The sequence below is a fragment of the Hippocampus zosterae genome, chromosome 2, assembly GCF_025434085.1.
Source record: "Hippocampus zosterae strain Florida chromosome 2, ASM2543408v3, whole genome shotgun sequence".
Classification (NCBI taxonomy): Eukaryota; Metazoa; Chordata; class Actinopteri; order Syngnathiformes; family Syngnathidae; genus Hippocampus; species Hippocampus zosterae.
Genome location: NC_067452.1, coordinates 38,555,225 through 38,574,275, shown reverse-complemented (window position 1 = coordinate 38,574,275; position 19,051 = coordinate 38,555,225). Strand labels below are relative to the sequence as shown.

Genomic DNA, 19,051 nt, shown 5'->3' with positions numbered 1-19,051 from the left:
AAATGAGGTATTTTCATGCTCAACCTTTCCACATCCAATATGGTGGCTAAGTCAACATACGGTGTGGTGGTCAAGGCGGTATCAATTTAATATTGACTCTAGCAGCCGGATGGAGTCGATTTGATAGTCTCGGGTATTCTCTAAACGTGTGTATTTCATTTTCATCTGTTCTTTTGTTGTTCATGTATAACTCGTATTGCTGGAAGAACCTTAAGCGTCACACCGTGTGTGCTACATTAGCTGCTAATACCGTAGCTGTGTTTTGCAGATTTCTAAGGTCACAGCATGTGGAGAAACACAGCCAAGTTCTTTCTACGGCGAACCAAAGGACTCCGCGTAAGAGCAAAAATTCGTGGATCATGCAGCAGAAGCGACAAGAAATGGGTCACTCCCACGGGATTTGACACCGGTTTAAAGACTTTCAACAGCCTCACCAAACAGAAAGAGCCTCTGATTCTTGCTCGAGAGGGAATCGCCACTTGGTACTGCACACGTTCAAATGTCGTGAGTCCTCGCTTTACGACGGCCCCGACATGCGCGGTTTTGACCCTTCCACGCGACAGAGAAAGGTACACTCAGTTATTTAAAAAAAAATCTAGGCGATTCCTCCTGCCGCGTATATGAGAGTCGCGCCCGTGACGCTCGTGAGGATAGAGCGGTTCAGATAATGGATGCTTGGATATTATCACCCCTGTTCTCAGCGGAAATTGGCTGCCGAGCACAAATTGGAAAACTTTGACTTGTTGCGATTTAAAATTTCGAGGTGTTCCGTGGTAAACCGAGGACCCCCATGAATGTCTCGCAACGTGCGACTGAGATCCCACAATCCCGCGCTTGTGTTTGTCCCATCAGGTACAGTTGTGGGCCTACCGTGTACGACCACGCCCACTTGGGCCATGCATGGTAATAACGAGGGCGCACAATAAATTGCATCCGTTTTCACTCTAATAGACGCTGGACTCTCTCTTCTCATCAAGTTCTTACGTCAGGTTTGATGTGCTGCAGAGAATCTTGTCCAGGTTGTTTGGTGTCACGGTCATCCACGCCATGGTCATCACCGACATTGATGACAAAATCATTCAAAGAGGTTTGCAGGTGAGACGCCCGTCGCTTCCACGGCTGTATCTGTGAGCATTGTTGTCAGTCTGATATCATAATGTTTTTTTTTTGTCTCCTCTTCCTAGGAAAATGTCTCGCCCATCATCATAGCCAGAATGTATGAAGAAGAATTTAAGAAGGATATGATATCACTGAAGGTGTGTGTGTCGGTCAAGTACTCTATATGGAAGATGCCAAAGGTTTTTGAAATAAATGGACATACTGTAATCCATTCCAACACATCAAAAACTGTATCAAAAATATCAGATTTAAAAAAAAAAGTGAATCTGGGTTTTAAAAAAAATCTAGGTGATTCCTCCTGCGGTGTATTTAAGAGTAACTGAAAACGTCCCGCAAATTGTGGCCTTCATTCAAAGGATCATCGGGAACGGGAATGCTTACGCCACAAAAGAAGGTGAGCGTTTTTGCGGAACGTCCCACACCAAATTGTCAAATCCACAAACTCGTTTGACTTGCAGGTGACGTCTATTTTGATATCCAGTCCATTGGGGATCGATACGGCAAGTTTGGGATAGCTGGAGATTCTCAAGAAGGAGCTGGTAAGAAATGGATGGGATTTAGAAACAAAGCAAAAAACTTTGAATCAGACATAAGACCCACAAAATCTGCGATTATATGCCATACGGATTAACACTTGTCATCCACTTCATTACAGAAGAGTTCCAGCTACTATTTTGGTAGCCTTATTTAGCCGCATGAGAAGGCAAATATTACTCACACCTTTTATGCGGTGTGGTCCTCCACCACTTGGATCTAAGACCGCAATAATAAAATAAGAGCGCGGGGAGAAAAAAAAGACCAGGCGTGCCGTTTCGCTTGAATGTGGGCTCTCGTGTTCGCTTTTCCAGGTAGCGCCAGTAAAAAAGATGTGCGGGATTTTGCTCTGTGGAAGCGATCAAAACCTCAAGAACCCCACTGGGAATCTCCTTGGGGCCCCGGAAGACCGGGCTGGCATATCGAGTGTTCCACCGTCGCAAGGTTTGCATCCGTGTCTCTCCGCCGCCATTTGGTCGCCTCTGCGATGTGTTGACGTCACCTCTGCGGTGAGTTCAGCTCCGTCTTTGGGAGTCAGCTGGACATCCACTCCGGTGGCGTGGACCTGGCCTTCCCTCACCATGAGAATGAGGTGGCACAGAGTGAAGCCTATCATCAGTGTGAGCAATGGGCCAACTACTTTCTCCACTCGGGTAAGTCATGGACCGAACGCAAACGGATCCTGAAAGTCGGAAAAAAATATGACCGGCTTAAAGAGGAAACGTGACAAAAATCCTTTTCTAATTTACGCCTTTAGGACATTTACACCTCAAAGGCAGTGCAGAGAAAATGTCCAAATCGCTGAAGAACTACATCACCATTAAGGTAAGCTCACCTTTCAACACGAATTTGAAGTTTCCAAAATGCTGAAGTTGCTTCATACTTACATTTGGGTTGTTCTCCCCCCTTCCCCCCTTCATCAGGACTTCCTGCGATCTCACTCCGCCAATGAGTTCCGTATGTTCTGCCTCTTGACCAAATACAGATCAGGTAGAGACAGTTTTATTGAAAATTCTGCACCGTCATCCCTTTTGGACCCTGCCGTAAAGAGTGGAAATAAAAAATACGGAAATGTAGAATTGGCACAACGATAGGGGGGGGGGGTGCTGTACCGTAGCTGCTTTTCATTTGCGTAGCTCAGGGGTGTCCAAACTTTTTGCCAAGGGGGCCAGATTTTATGTGGTAAAATGTCGGGGGGCCGACCTTGGCTGACATTCTTTACATTGAACAACAATATTGTTCAACAAATTTTAGTAAGCCAGTCTGTTTCACATTTCCATTTTTATTTTAATTTCAACAATCTTAAGAATTTCTTTTGGTTCATTTGAAACAGGAATTTGAAATATGACATATCAGTCAATATAAACACGGAGTGATGTCTTGTTAACTCGTGAGTGATGCCCTCTAGTGTCTAAATGCTATTACTCATTTAGTGAATGCTATTACTCATTTAGCCACTAGAGGGAAGCAGTACTCTATGAAACATCACTCACCAGTCTACGAGACCTCAGTCAATGCAACACGTGTTCCATTGCGCCCAACCTGCGGGCCAGACGGCACTGATTTTATGACCGGGGCCGAGGGCCGGATGAAATTCGACTGCGGGCCGGATTTGGCCCCCGGGCCGGACTTTGGACATGCCTGGCGTAGCTGGTGCTAAATGACTAGCCTGTGGTGTCTGCAGCGATAGACTACAGTGACAGCAGCATGTCGGAGGCTCGGAGCTCCTTAGCAAGCATCTCCACCTACTACAATGACGCTCAGGCCTACGTCAAGGGTCAGCTGCAGTGTTTGCCGGTGCAGGACGTGTTACTCTGGGAGAGGTTTGATCCCACACTTACGGTTATTTCCAACCTACGGAAGAGCTTCCAAAGTGCTCACGAATGCCATGACATCATTTTCCCCGTCTCCCGGTTCCCTAATGGCCAGGTTGGCTCAGACAAAGGCAAATGTGACGGCGGCTCTGGCCGATGACTTCGACACCCCGAGAGCCATGAATGCCATCATGGATTTGGTGTATCAGGGAAACTGCCAGCTGCAGCCCGTTTCCACGGTAACAAACTCCGGCCGCAAAAAATGCGCTGACGTGCCAGCACGTCAGCGAATTTGTGTGATTATGTTGGACTAGACTGCGGGAGCAAGCAGAAGTCCGGCAGTGTTTGGAGCCATGGCGGCCTATATAAGAGACATCTTGGACGTGTTTGGGATTGACTCGTTGCATGACAAGGTCAGGATGCACATGGAACCTCCAAATACCAATTACTTGTATTTATTTTATATCAAAAGTGCGTCCACATAGAAAGAGGAGCTCGGTGTCTCTGGACCCAAAAAGCCCGAGGAATAAAACCATAAAGATTCGGTCTGGCTTGTTTTTTTGTCTTTAAGCAGGATGCGGAGTCAATGAACCAGTCAGGAAGCCTCCCGGCCGTTGTTGAGCAGCTGACTCAGTTCCGAAGCGAAGTCAGAGCGTTCGCCCTCACCCGTCAGTCAACAACTCCCGGGAAGCTTCAAGAAGCACTTTATCCAGACCGAATCCCGCTCCTTCAAGCTAGTGACCAACTGAGAAAGAACCTTGCACCTCTTGGCGTGCTTATAAAAGTGAGCATCGGAAGTATTTTGTGTTTGTGTTGCGGGACGTCAAACTGACATTCCGGTCTCGTGCTTTCAGGATCGAGGAGCCACCTCCACGTGGGAGCTAACGAAAAGAGCATCGGAAATCACTGATGGCATGAAACCTAGCATACGAAAAACAAGTCATGAATGAATGATTTCGAGGGGATTTGGAATTAGAGAAAGAAACCCGTTTATTTGATCCCACATCTTTTTTATGAGCCGAGCAATGTCATTGCTCTCTCTATCGCTATCTCTATAACAAAGATATAAGGCGCTTATAAATGTATTATTATTATTATTATTTATAAAAAAAAATAATTTCCTGACAAATTCCAAGAGCACACCTGGCGATCTCTCACGACAGTAGTCGGGGTTAATAAAATCCCGCGTGAAGATGTGAGATCACCGTCGACGGTTATCCAGCAGCGACTTACATCCGGTCCGTCAGGCAGTGTTGCGGTTCTCTGGTTTCAAATTGATCAGAGAATTACTGGCCTGGGCCAACTCTGTGATGGAAATTCGACCTCTTTGTTTGATGAACTGAGCCACTGCGTCCATTTCCGCTTGAGTGATGGAGATAAACTTGCCCCGGTCATCGATGACCCCTGGAAAAAAGAAAAAAAAAACTTGAATCAATAGAGATAACGAGCGAAACGAATTTGTCTGTACTTTAAATATGTATGTCGCACTGCCTTCAAATCAATTCGGTATTAAAAGTTGATACAAAACCCTCACCAATGGAGGGGGGGGGGGCCTAAAGTCCGGCCTGCGGGCCCATTTGAGACATCAGGTCACTGAAATGCCTTGCTCCACATGCTACATTTTGTTCAGCAAGATGGAAACTGACAACTAGACGTCAAAATGTCATGCATAAAAAAAATAAACATTTTTTAATCCCATTCCATATCTTGTCTTTGTAGCGCATTCAATTCAATCTAGGTTGAACGTAATTTGACAATCCTTTGCCATATATATCGGGAGGAGCAGTAAAACTTGTGCTGTCAGGCGATTAAAAAAAGGCGTGATTAATTAATTAGGGCCTGTAATTAATTAATCTATAATCTCATCCAAAAAATTAATGAGAAAACCCCTATTTTCATTTTAAATTCATTACATCATTGAGGCAGATCAAAAGATAAAAGAAAAAGTGGCATTATAAAGTATTTTATTGTTTTTCAGCACACTTGGACAGATGCAGTCCTAGCCATGTACTTTCTGCTGTATTTGAGACTAGTCAAAGTACCTGCAACCTTTAGCTAATCTATGGTCCATCTGAATACATCCATCCATCTTCTGTACCGCTTGATCCTCACTAGGGTCGCGGGGGGTGCTGGAGCCCAACCCAGCCGTCTCCGGGCAGTAGGCGGGGGACACCCTGAATCGGTTGCCAGCCAATCGCAGGGCACACAGAAACGAACAACCATTCGCACTCACAATCACACCTAGGGACAATTTGGAGTGTTCAATCAGCCTGCCACGCATGTTTTTTTTGGAATGTGGGAGGAAACCGGAGCACCCGGAGAAAACCCACGCAGGCCCGGCGAGAACATGCAAACTCCACACAGGGAGGCCGGAGCTGGAATCGAACCCGGTACCTCTGCACTGTGAAGCCCACGTGCTAACCACTGGACTACCGGGCCGCCCCATCTGAATACACTTTAATGCCAAAATAAAACATGATCCAAAGAGGTGGATAACCGACTCCAAAAACATTTCATTTAAACGTGAGAGAAATAATTGTAGGTATGCAAGTTTTGGAAGCTAACATCCGTGAAAGTGAGCGAAGACGATGCCGCGCTTGACGCAAACCTGTGAGGGAGCCTTCGGCGAGCAGGTCCTGCAGTCTGGCAATGGCATCCTTTGTTCGCATTCCAAAATGAGAGGCCAAGTCCTCCAGTAGAACAACTTTAGAGCTCTGGCGGAGACAGAAGGCGATGTTTGAAACAAACACACTTCACCTTGATTTTCGCAGTGTGTGACATCACCTCAATGTAATCAATGAATTCTTGAAGCAGGTTGCGGGACTGAAAGGCAAAACCAAATCACATGTGTTCAATTACTTGGACAGCCATCAAAAATGTTGAGGTCATATCAGAAGTGGCCTGACCTGGTCTTCAGTGAGCTGCTCCTCCTCGCCCTGGTCTTCGACAACAAATGAAGCTTTGAGCCGCAGGTACTCTTCCTCTTCCTGTTTCTCCTTCTCCTCTTTGGCTCGACGCTCATCCTCTTCCTGACGAAAGAGCATTGAACGGGTCCAATTTGTCATCCCGCGCGCACGGATGAGTGAGAAAAAGGAATGTTTGGACAAAGAAAAAAAAGAAACCTGTTGCTTTTCCAGTAGCCGTTCTTTCTCCTCCTCCTGTCGTCTCTCCTCATCTCTGAGCTCCTGCATCCTCTTCCTTTCTTCACGCTCCTCGAGCTCAGCCTGAAAGTAGAGTGTTTGTGTGTTGTTGTTTTTTGAATAAGAGCAATGGACAACTTATACTTGAAGTATATTCATGCGATTGTGGAGATTTTGTTGAGCACAAGAACCCCAAATTCTTTATAACTGCCTACATTACACATCCCTCGGATATGGTGATGCTGCATTACTTTAGATTTGAAATAAGCACGGCTTTGGGTGAGAAGATATCAATTAGGGGATCTCCCACTCGAGCAATTCATCTTTTAAATGACAATATGACATCAGACACAAGCCTGTTGTGCCAAAATCACTTTTTTTTTTACCTCACTGATTTGTGATCGGCCCCAGAATTAGCACTTGTGTTTATTGTCTATTGCGGCCAGACCATGTGCCAATTGGCTTAGAATGCTTCAATGCTTTATGAAGCTTCGTTTCGCCCTCACTACACAGAACACATTCAGAGGAACTCAAAAGGTCAATCAAAAATTTTCTAAAACGGCTGACCGTATGGGGAACTCTGCTCCGAAAACAGCTAGCAGTGAATTACTTCAAAGATACGAAAAAGAGCAAAAAATATACACATGTGGCAAAGGCTCTCTGAAACGACCCAGGCAAAATTTTGCTCCTTTCCTGATATCGAAAGAACTTGGAACAGCTGAAACATTTTAAGTTCAACTGACAGCGACTGCTAGTTTCCTTTTAGCTGGGGCTTTGGTGTAAACATGTGGCATTACCAAAAAAAAAAAAAAATGAGTAGAAAAACGCACCCTGCCATACGTAGCACATTTTTGAGCAAGTAGATAAGAAAAAATTTGACAGTTAAAAAGTGGGTGCGCACTGTATTCTCAGCCTCCCACCTCTCGCTGGGCTTTCTTGGCCTGTTTCTCTTCTAGCTTCCTTTGCTTTTTGGCTCCAATTTTTCCAGTTGGCTGGAAGCTCTGCTCCTCTGTTTCATCCTCATCTTCTTCCCCCTGTTGTTGCTGCTGCTGCACTCGTTCTTCTTCTAAAAAAAACAACAACAACATTTTTTTCCTTCTTATTTGATTGCTAACATTTTTATACATTTTCCCTGATTCCTCAGAGAAAAAAAATTGAGTAACTTTAAGTCAAAATTTTAAAAGCAACAACTATGTTGAATTGCAAACCAGTGAGCTCAAATGTCTGTTTACCAAGCTCCGCTGCCTCTCTCTGTTGTCTTCTGTTGGCCATCGCCCCTGCAAGATTTCTCCTCCTGCGAGGCATGCCTGCTCCTCGCTCCTCCATGACAGGCCGTTGACGGACACCCGCCGCTCTGACAACAGCTTGCTCATGCTCTCTGTCAGCTGTAAGGAGCGGAGAAATAAAGATTGAAGTTTTAAAAAATAATAAATAAAACCTTCATTCTTAAACCTTTTTGTCATACAATGGTGATTTAGATTTAAATCATATCCTAAAACGGATACATTGAGGAAAACAGGTTAAATAAAAATGCTCGACAGTATAAACACTAACTTGTTGCATTAAATTATGGAGATAAAGATGTCCAACAGAGCCTTAAATATAATTGTTTGGAGCCGTTCGCAAAAAAAATAAAATAAAAATATGCTGAACAAGGTGTGTCTGGTCCCAGCCAAAAAAAGGCAACAAGTTTCTAGTTTCAACAAATTATTTCCCTTCACTGAAATCTGGAAAAAAAACCAGAGATAAGTAAGGTGTTTTGATATAATAAAAGTAGCTCCACGTTATGAAAACGAGTATAACTGACAGTCGATATTCATTTTTACGGTATATTTCAGTCTGTACTTGATTAAGTTGACTTAATAACGTAAATCGTAAGTTTTACATTGAATCGTATTGTATTACACAAGCCAATGTCATTTTAGTTCAGTCCTGAGTCTACATGCTGTTGACATCGTTTTGCTCCTGACGTAGCTTCCAAACCAGACGTGGGTCGTACTACAACATAAACGATCGATTAAAACTGTAAAAGGCAAATTAGGCGACTGCTGTTTGAGCGCGTAGACGGTATAGCGGCACGAAATCTCGTGCTGAGTTAGGCTAAGTTAGCTCGTCGGCTAGCTCCGACTTACCTTGCTGCGTCCTTTTCCGCAGCTTCAGAGCAAACAGCAGCAGCGCGGCAAGGATAGCAGCAGCTATCAAGTACAGCACGATATCCATGGCCGTTTCACACACACGTTTTCACGTGTTGTAAACTTGTACTGTATCACAAAAATATATGCGAGACTGTGTACATGAGGCTTTTGATACGTCAACAAGCGACAGCTTTCTTCTTCGCTTGTCGTTTTTCCGCTGCTCATTTAGCACTTTAGAGCTAGTGACTACCCCCTATGGGTTTGGAGTAAGAACAAAGTTTGTCAATATTTATACATGTGTTTATTTATTTTCATCTACACCAATCCATTTTCTAATCCGCATTTCCTCACAACGGTCGCGGGCGTGGTGGAGGCTATCCCAGATGTTTTTTTGGCAGTAGGCGCGGTACACCCTGAACCGGTTGCTAACCAATAGCAGGGCCCACATAGACGAACAATAGCATATTTAATCACTATATACGGTACTCTTTTGGTTAAATCTGACCAGTTTTGACAGTTGACCTACATAAAAATACACAAAATGTCATTCTTTCACCCTGAAATTTGATGAGACTTGAACTGCCCCAATGTCATTCTTTTGCACACAGTACTGTTGACTGACTTACCATCAGACAAACACAGGAAACTGGCTGGGGCGCTTCGTGTCCAAGAGAAAATATCTCATTAAAAAAAGGATTAACAAAGTTTTCCTTTAGTTTTAGTCTGAATTCACACATTTACACGCACCTGGAAATGCTTTATTTATGTTGATGGTTTGGGGGTGCTCCCCTCCCTTCTCATGCAATGGACTATTCCATTTTGTTACTGTGCATGTGCACACTTCATTCAGAAAGGGTAGCAAAACATATCTGTTGTCGTATACTTCAATCCAGCCCTCTGTGGAAAAAAGATGAACCAGTTAATTTATCATAATGTTTGTGGTCACTATCTGTTTTGCATGGACGTACGATTCCAACACTATTTGTTCATTCCCCATGAAGCAGACACGTTACCTCCACTGTCATCTCCCTGATGCTCCTCGGCATATACAGTCCATACTGTAAATAAGCTTGTTTTGGAAACATACACAATGGCTTGCAATTGCCATCACAAGGGGTCAACTTTATGATATTGGTGTGCCCCAATGTATCAGAACAAAGTCTATCGGATCGAACCGGAGCACCCGGAGAAAACCCACGCAGACCCGGGGAGAACATGCAAACTCCACACAGGGAGGCCGGAGCTGGAATCGAACCCGGTACCTCTGCACTGTGAAGCCGACGTGCTAACCACTGGACTACCGGGCCGCCCTGCATGGTATAATTGTCCCGGTTAATTTGATACACACTTCCGAAACAGAAAGTCTGTTCAAGTCACCATTAACTATATGTTAATGCTAATTAATGGCACAAAAGCTGTGGTATGTGGGAGGGGGAGGGGTAGGAGGGGGGTGACCTGGTGCCCTTGTACCGACTGTACGACAGACTAAGAACGCTAGCACATTTTGTCCACATTTTTTTAAATCATGTCAAGTTCAGCTCCGAGGAAGAGAGAAAGTGAAAGAAGTCGGTAATCACTTAATCCTCAACTGCAGGAGAAGCTCCTTTGGGTGACACAGTACTTTTCCATCATTGGTGACATCTGGAGGACACAGTCAGCTTTTGAAGAAACAACTCCCTGCTATGGCTTCTCTTTCTCTCTCTATCTCGCTGTACATTCTGTCTCGTACTGTATGCGCAATTATTTTCTTGCCACTGATAGCACATTTCGCAAGACATGCTGACAAAATTCGGTGTGCTTGTGTGTGTGTGTGGTGCGTAACAATGAGCCTGCAAAAAAAAAAAAAAAAAAAATCTGAGTTCAGTTCAAGGAGATTTCCATGAAGGACGTTGCACTTGCCGCAGCGCCTCTATTTCCTGGTTCACCACTCAGGTGATCCACGGAGAAGGGGAGGAGTTTGTTGCAGCTCCTCTCTAAGGGGTGGGGGAGTGTGTGTTGGGGGGGCTGTACAGTAATTGCAAAGAGGAAGCTGCATTACTGTAGTCACGTGGGAATATGACCGATGTATGCCGCAGAGGTTATTGAGGGCTTAGGTCCTCATCAAAAGACAATTGCAGGTGGGGGGGCAATGAGGACAAGGTCATGCAGATGGAAGCAGGAAGTTGTCATGGGCAAAGTGGGGTTGGACACTGAGGGAAGACGGGAAATGGTGCAGAGCTTAAAAAAAAAAAAGACTGGCTGACTGCTGCTCTCAGTGCGATGGCCGCCAATATGGTTTGAAGGACAGGCGAGTGAGAAAAAAAAAAAAACGCACACCCGTACACTTTGTTTTCACTCACTGCAGCTCATGATCCATAGCCATGATACAAATGTTGTCGTCACAATTGAACCATTTGTCCTCCATCCGAGCTTTTTTTTTTTTTCTCAGACTGGCTAAAGGCGACACACCGGAGAGTCAGATCATATTTTCTTGATCGCGTAGGAGACGCAAACCTGAGTTACAGCATAATATTCCCGCACCAGTCAAACAATCTGTTAATGGTTGTGTGACTTATATTGCTGCGGTCACAGGGGGCGAGCCATATGACCTTGAGCAACAAGGGCATTGGGCCTCCATTGTCCCTTGGTCTATCTTTCCGTAGATGTTATTGTATGGTCATGTTGGACTATTGAGCAAGAAATCAAAATAAAGTTTTTTAAAAAAATTCTTCTCATTGACAGATTAGACTAAAATGGTACACTTTAAACTTTAATGTGTGGGCAAAGGGGGTGGGCAAACTTTTTGGCTTGCATTGACATTTAAAATTTGACAGAAGGGCCGGGTCAGCACGAGCTATGGTACATTAAAAAAAAAACAACAAAAAAAACGAAAAACTGCATTTGTTGACAGTCCATATCAAACATCAACAGAACAAAAGCCTGAAAGTACTGTATTAATATACCAGTAGAAGTAGAGTGATATAGAGGTTTGTAGGTGGTAGATAAGATCTCCCCCCCCTCCACCGTGCTCTACAACTTCAAGTCAATGCGCCAAATGGCGTTGCAAATCCAAATGAAATGGATGCAATCATTCACATGGAACCTTAATTGCGTACCAACCTTCAGCGGGCCGGTTTAAAAAAAACAACGGGCCGGATTTGGCCCGCGGGCCGTAGTTTGCCACACTACTGCTTTAAAGTCTCTGGCGAGAGAAAATAAATTCATTCATTCATCTTCCTAACCGCTTGATCCTCACTAGGGTCGCGGGGGGTGCTGGAGCCTATCCCAGCTGTCTCCGGGCAGTAGGCGGGGGACACCCTGAATCGGTTGCCAGCCAATCGCAGGGCACACAGAGACGAACAACCATTCACACTCACACTCACACCTAGGGACAATTTAGAGTGTTCAATCAGCCTGCCACGCATGTTTTTGGAATGTGGGAGGAAACCAGAGCACCCGGAGAAAACCCACGCAGGCCCGGGGAGAACATGCAAACTCCACACAGGGAGGCCGGAGCTGGAATCGAACCCGGTACCTCTGCACTGTGAAGCCGACGTGCTAACCACTGGACTGCCGGGCCGCCGAGAAAATAAATGTCTTGTAAATTTGACACACCACACGGAGGAATGTCGTGAACAACCCTGCGAAGTTTGACCGATTGAAAAACAATATTTGAAACGAGGCTTTGAACTCATGAAGAATCACGTTAATGTCTCCACTTTTTAACGCTGTGCGGCGTGTTTTCACATATTCAGCACACACTGAAAAATGATGGCTGGAATTGTATAACCCACTGCGTCATTGCGGGGCTCATCAAGGCGTGAAATAAGGCCGCTAGCCACCAGGTAGAGCAAGCTAACAGGCTTCCGGGGGGGGGGGGGGGGGGAAGAAAGCCGGTTCGTCCGGGGCGTCGCCTCCTCGCTTGGGAATTTAAACAACACCAAAGCCGTGTCGTAAATTATGCCATCCAAGAATGTTACATTTTGGGGTACTTTGCAGATTGACAGATGATTATCAGTAGTCTCCAAAGGCTAATCCTATATTGGGCTTTCGTGTATAAAAGTCGAACGTGTACGAATGAGCATTCATCCATCCATCCATCCATCTTCTACCGCTTATCCGGGGCCGGGTCGCGGGGGCAACAGCTTTAGCAGGGAAGCCCAGACTTCCCTCTCCCTAGCTACTTCGTCCAGCTCTCCCCTGGGGATCCCGAGGCGTTCCCAGGCAAGCTGGGTGACATAGTCTCTCCAGCGTGTCCTGGGTCTTCCCCGGGGTCTCCTCCCGGTGGGACATGCCTGGAACACCTCACCAGGGAGGCGCACAGGAGGCATCCAAATCAGATGCCCAAGCCACCTCATCTGGCTCCTCTCGATGTGGAGGAGAAGCGGCTCGACTCTGAGCCCCTCCCGGATGACTGAGCTTCTCACCTTATCTCTAAGGGAGAGCCCGGACACCCTGCGGAGAAAACTCATTTCGGCCGCTTGTATCCGGGATCTCGTTCTTTCGGTCACGCATTCATACATATCCAATTTTTGTCGGCATTCGAAAGAGGCCCAGGTAAAAAAAACTGACTTGGATTATTCACACTGCATGCAAATCATCTGATACACGTTGGCATTTGGCGGAAAAAAAAAAAGAAAATCGGAATTGAATAAAGGCACACAAGTTTTTATATTACTGTACAGTCATGGGAGATATGCGGCACATGCCCGAGACTTCAGTGTGTCACTGGGCGGCCATTTTAGCCACGCCCGAAAAGAAAATCAGGAAGCCTGAAGTGGTGAAAACAGATCTTCACAAATCAGTATAGCTCTCGTTTTTTTTTTTTTTCGTCATATGTTTTCAGCAATTATCACCAAACATGTATCATGTATTTTGAAACAAATCTCTGGCAGGGTCTGTGGCGCGAGCAAAACGGGGATGTTGTGACAATACTGCCGACTGTCCAAGTGTCCTAAAATGCTGAACCGTTTCCTTGATAAGGTTGTTTCCTCTTTGTTCCGAAGTTTCGTAACCTCTACTATGGGGCGACGTAACACTCAAAATGTGTCCCGTTGAGAAGTGCTGGAGTGGACTTACTTCAGTGGCTCGGCTCATCTATCTCTCTCTCTCAAATATTAACCATCACATGAATTATTGGAAGGATTGAGGACTAAACTTTGGACTGGTGTAAGTGGGCTGCTAAATGTGAGTGAGATGTAGATTAATTTGTAACCAAATGTTTCGCAACAGCGTCCGTTTCAACCCCCGGCGGCAGCGTGAGCCAGTCGAGATTCAAGGAGTTCTGCTCACTTGCGAGCACTTCCAACACGGAAGGAAGAACGGTGAATGTTTAATGCGACAGCTCTTTATTCCGCGAATGGACACCGGGGTCATTCATCGGAACTACCGCAGCGACTTTTCATTTGGAGTCATTGTTTAAAATCCAAAAAGTGACAATTTGATTAAATGCCTATTTGCGGAAGCTAAAAATATATATATATATAAATATATATATATTGGAAATAATCATTTGTTGTTTGGCCTTAGGCGGCCCGGTAGTCCAGTGGTTAGCACGTCGGCTTCACAGTGCAGAGGTACCGGGTTCGATTCCAGCTCCGGCCTCCCTGTGTGGAGTTTGCATGTTGTCCCCGGGCCTGCGTGGGTTTTCTCCGGGTGCTCCGGTTTCCTCCCACATTCCAAAAACATGCGTGGCAGGCTGATTGAACACTCTAAATTGTCCCAAAGTGTGAGTGTGAGTGTGAGTGGTTGTTTGTCTCTGTGTGCCCTGCGATTGGCTGGCAACTGATTCAGGGTGTCCCCCGCCTACTGCCCGAAGACGGCTGGGATAGGCTCCAGCACCCCCCGCGACCCTAGTGAGGATCAAGCGGCTCGGAAGATGAATGAATGAATGAATAAACAGTAAGACGAATCGGTAATAAAGGCGGTAGAAAGCACCAAACAGTAAAATCAAGAACAAATCTAAGTCATGCTGAGTCGAACGTGTTGTTGAATCAATAACAACGATCGGTGATCATAAACCAACCGAGACGCTGTTAGGCAGGTAACAAGCATTGCGAAAAGTGAAAAAACCCGAAATGGCAGGAGCGTCGCCGAACACACTGGCGCACAAGCGGCCATCTTGGGTTTTTTTTGGATCTTGATGTCCTCCAACACGCCTGATTCAACTGATGGGGAACATTGTCGGGCTTCTGCGGAGCTCGCTGATGGATGAGCTTATCCTTTCAATCAGTTGTTGTTGAAGGAGGGGAAACATGGAAAACATGCATGATCATCCATCCATCCATTCATTGTTTTTGTTTGTCCTCATTAGGGTCACAGGTTGAATTGGAGTTTTCACCCCGATTGCCAATTTGCAGTCTGCAGTCAATAAATCACAAAATGTTCCTTTTTGTGTGTGTATTGTTTGTTGTTTGGCCACAATTGTGGAAGTAATCCGCACACTGGGTGGCGTGGAGGCTAATTTTCATACAAACAAAGATGACGCCTTTCTCCCATTTTTTGGAGTCGAGTTAGCAAACAGGAAGTTCTTTTGAGCCTCCGCCCTCGAGTCATCGTGATCGCTTTTTCCCCTCGATGGTGCTATTTGTCAATCACTGGAAACATTGCCGTTCGTGTTTGTTTTGAATGTTTGGCCCTTTTTTTTTTTTTTTGGTGCAAGGTTGAAGAAGTGACATGCAGCCGGACATTCCTTTGAAACTCTACACATTAACCAAGTTCCTTTGAGAGGGGGGCATTTCAGCTTGCCAGAATGAACCTGTCAATAATTGACCTCTGGCATTATGTGATGGCCTTGACTGGCGAAAAGACAATGGACATTTCGTTATGGTATGCCATCCATATGGTCCAGCCCAAAATGGCGAAATAAATCTATTATCTGTGCACTCTGACAGCTGACGTCTTCGGATAGCTTTGTAGGACTTGATGGACAAAAAAGGTTCTGTTACAGAACTCAAGGGTGAAGTCACGTAAAGTCGGATAAAATCAAAAGTATCACTTGATGGCAAATGAAGCTCTTTGAGCACTTTGGACTTTGAGTACATTCACACGGTTGGCAAGAACTCATCCAAAGGCAATCATTAGAGCGCATCGCTCTGGTAAAATCAATCAATTAGCATCACATAATCCACTATAGGGCGGCCCAGCTGGCGCCCTAAAGTGGATTCCAACTCCGGCCTCCCTGTGTAGAGCTTGCATGTTCTCCACGTGCTTGCGTGGGTTTTCTCCGGGTGCTCCGGTTTCCTCCCGCATTTCAAAAACATCCTCACTAGGGTCGCGGGGGGTGCTGGAGCCCATCCCAGCCGTCTCCGGGCAGTAGGCGGGGGACACCCTGAATCGGTTGCCAGCCAATCGCAGGGCACACGGAAACGAACAACCATCCACGCTCACACTCACACCTAGGGACAATTCAGAGTGTTCAATCAGCCTGCAATGCATATTTTTGGAATGTGGGAGGAAACCGGAGCACCCGGAGAAAACCCACGCAGGCCCGGGGAGAACATGCAAACTCCACACAGGGAGGCCGGAGCTGGAATCGAACCCGGTACCTCTGCACTGTGAAGCCGATGTGCTAACCACTGGACTACCGGGTCGCCCTATGTTTTTATTCATTCATTCATTCATCTTCCGAGCCGCTTGATCCTCACTTGGGTCGCGGGGGGTGCTGGAGCCTAGCCCAGCTGTCTTCGGGCAGTAGGCGGGGACACCCTGAATCGGTTGCCAGCCAATCGCAGAGACGAACAACCATCCACGCCACCACTCACACCCAATTAGGGACAATCTAGAGTGTTCAATCAGCCTGCCACGCATGTTTTTGGAGTGTGGGAGGAAACTGAAGTACCCGTAGAAAACCCACGCAGGCACGGGGAGAACATGCAAACTCCACACAGGAAGGCCGGCGCCGGGCCCGAACCCTGCATTTCCGCACTGTGAGGTCAACGCGCTAACCACTGGACCACCAGGCCGCCCCATTACAAAAATGTCAATTAAAATACGTCTATATGAATAAAAAAAGGACTTTATAAGCCACGAGACAAACAACTATGTGTTCCTACTTCATCTGTAAAAACATTCAGTCAGAGGTTCCACTGTATTATGTCACATCCAGTTGAACTCAGTGCTGCTTCTACTCTATGTATGTAAAAAAAGGCAAAAAAACAGACTGACATGGTGAATTATGATGCCTTTAAGTACCATTTGGCATGTAGGCCTCAAACTCACCAAGTTGCTTGCTTGCGCCCGTGTGGCATGATTCCACCCCCCCCCCACCCCCACCCGCAACACCCAAAAGGACTCGCTTACGCACAAACCCTCACACGATGCATGTTTATTATGAACACAAGCAGAGAAAAGCTGGTAGTTGGCTGCTTATCATCGCTGCTTCCACTCACTTCCAGATCTTTCCAGTTTCCCCCTCACCAAGGAAGAGTGGAAATGTTGACATTTTATTTTCCTCAGACATGTACAAAAGTATTCAAAGTTGTATTAGTGTATTAGTGTCCATGCGCGTGGGTCTCATGCATGCAGCTAGCCTTCCAGCGTGCCTTATTTTGAAGGGCAAAGGGACACGGAGTCAAGGGGATTTGGAACAATGTCCCATCGGGTGGTCTCTGGTGGTCTCGTTTGAGCCCTCCTGTCCTTGGTACTCGATGACGATAACTTTCCAATGTTGTGCCAAAAGTCATCATACGCACTTTGGTTTTATTTTGTTTCCATGTCTCACCCGGACGGACGTTAGCTTCGGCTTTGCACTTTTTGTAAGCGCCGCATTCTCTCGACCACGGTTGCACCACTTGACCTTGGTGTGACATTGAAAAAAAAAATAAATAAACCTGCCACCAGGCAAGAATTTTTTTCTGAGCTAGAGAGAACTTATGGTTGTCACGCTGCTCCAACGCGAAGTTCAATTTTCAAGTTTCTCAAACCTGAAATCTGTGATTGACAAACTACTACCTGCTGAAAAACGGAATTTCGTGAGCAAGCCTTTGTGAAAAGCCACAGAAAAATCACAAAAGGCTGCGCTTCATCGGCAAAAGCTCGGTTCAGCAGATGCTTTGAAGAGTGAGAACGTATTTATTTACCTATCCAGACTTCAGGTTGTTTCGAGTTTTTGATGCTCAACAACCCGAAGCGTAAATCGCATATTCGTTGCAGCGCTGTGGGGAGGGAGACTTTCCCTGGCTTTTGCGCAAACGCCTGCTCTAAAAATTTGGTGTTGTTATTAAACTTGCCGCGGCTAGCCAGGGGACATAAAAATGTGTTGCCCGGCAGCAATTTTTTGTAACGCTGCTCCGAAGTTACATGGTGAGCCATGAGCGAGGAAGTGATTGTAATAGCACTGCTGGCCGTGTCAAGGTATTTTTTACGGCAGCATATGCCACGGGTGGATAAATGATGCCCCCCCACCCCCCCGGGCCATAGTCTAAACATTCATTCATTCATTCATCTTCCGTACCGCTTGATCCTCACTAGGGTCGCGGGGGGTGCTGGAGCCCATCCCAGCCGTCTCCGGGCAGTAGGCGGGGGACACCCTGAATCGGTTGCCAGCCAATCGCAGGGCACACAGAAACAAAACAACCATTCGCACTCACACTCACACCTAGGGACAATTTAGAGTGTTCAATCAGCCTGCCACGCATGTTTTTGGAATGCGGGAGGAAACCGGAGCACCCGGAGAAAACCCACGCAGACCCGGGGAGAACATGCAAACTCCACACAAGGAGGCCGGAGCTGGAATCGAACCCGGTACCTCTGCACTGTGAAGCCGACGTGCTAACCACTGGACTACCGGGCCGAATACATATAATATGAGAAACACCAAGAATTGATCACGTCACAGGGTTGTGTGCAGAAGCGAGACAAGCGCTCTTGTCCTTGAGGTGATAGTTAAAGGTCGCTACCACCAGCCTGTCCTACACATCCATGTTTACATTGAAAACAAGCAGCCGAAGCACATTGCTGAGCCATTTCACACATGCACGCACCAGCACACACATCGCACACAGCAGAAGAATGTGAAGGCGTCCCGCTGAGCGTGTTGGTGAACGCCGGCTGGGTTTGATTTAGTGACTTTGTGGTGATTCTTGATTTTTCGCTTTGCTTTTCCGAATTTAAAGGGAGCGTAACACACTTGTAAAAGTTGAGATGAAATCATTCACGCGAGTTTATATTTGGGTCGCCAGTTGAATTAAAGCTTAGTGCTATTGCTTGTTAAATTTGAATGTTGTCGCGCTCGTAGGTTTTCACCATTGCAGTGTCGCCGGGTTGAAATGCTTCCTTTGGCACAAATTTCAGTGATCCGCAATTCACTTGGCTATTTACATTTTTACGC

At 46.0% G+C, this 19,051-nt stretch overlaps 2 protein-coding genes across 3 annotated transcripts; one reads left to right on the top strand and one right to left on the bottom strand.

The window, feature by feature from the left end:
* Window positions 1-31: 31 nt before the first annotated feature.
* Window positions 32-4,465, top strand: cars2 (cysteinyl-tRNA synthetase 2, mitochondrial). 2 transcript variants are annotated; one of them, XM_052059227.1, is made up of 16 exons: window positions 32-146; window positions 269-482; window positions 853-903; window positions 978-1,095; window positions 1,185-1,256; window positions 1,408-1,513; window positions 1,578-1,658; window positions 1,968-2,097; window positions 2,173-2,306; window positions 2,411-2,478; window positions 2,577-2,643; window positions 3,338-3,476; window positions 3,583-3,706; window positions 3,782-3,880; window positions 4,042-4,251; window positions 4,322-4,465. In XM_052059227.1, exons 2-16 carry the CDS (start codon window positions 286-288, stop codon window positions 4,415-4,417), a joined length of 1,692 nt encoding a protein of 563 aa, XP_051915187.1. In that variant the 5' UTR covers window positions 32-146; window positions 269-285; the 3' UTR covers window positions 4,418-4,465. The 2 variants fall into 2 exon arrangements, with proteins under 2 accessions (XP_051915187.1, XP_051915188.1); XM_052059228.1 differs by lacking the exon at window positions 32-146 and having other exon boundaries at window positions 410-482; window positions 1,006-1,095.
* Window positions 4,440-8,959, bottom strand: LOC127596578 (DDRGK domain-containing protein 1-like). The gene is made up of 8 exons (XM_052059299.1): window positions 8,740-8,959; window positions 7,840-7,992; window positions 7,528-7,673; window positions 6,590-6,691; window positions 6,374-6,496; window positions 6,252-6,290; window positions 6,076-6,181; window positions 4,440-4,871 (listed from the first exon to the last, which is right to left on the bottom strand). The coding sequence occupies exons 1-8, from the start codon at window positions 8,825-8,827 to the stop codon at window positions 4,711-4,713; spliced, it is 918 nt and encodes a 305-aa protein (XP_051915259.1). The 5' UTR covers window positions 8,828-8,959; the 3' UTR covers window positions 4,440-4,710.
* Window positions 8,960-19,051: the final 10,092 nt, after the last annotated feature.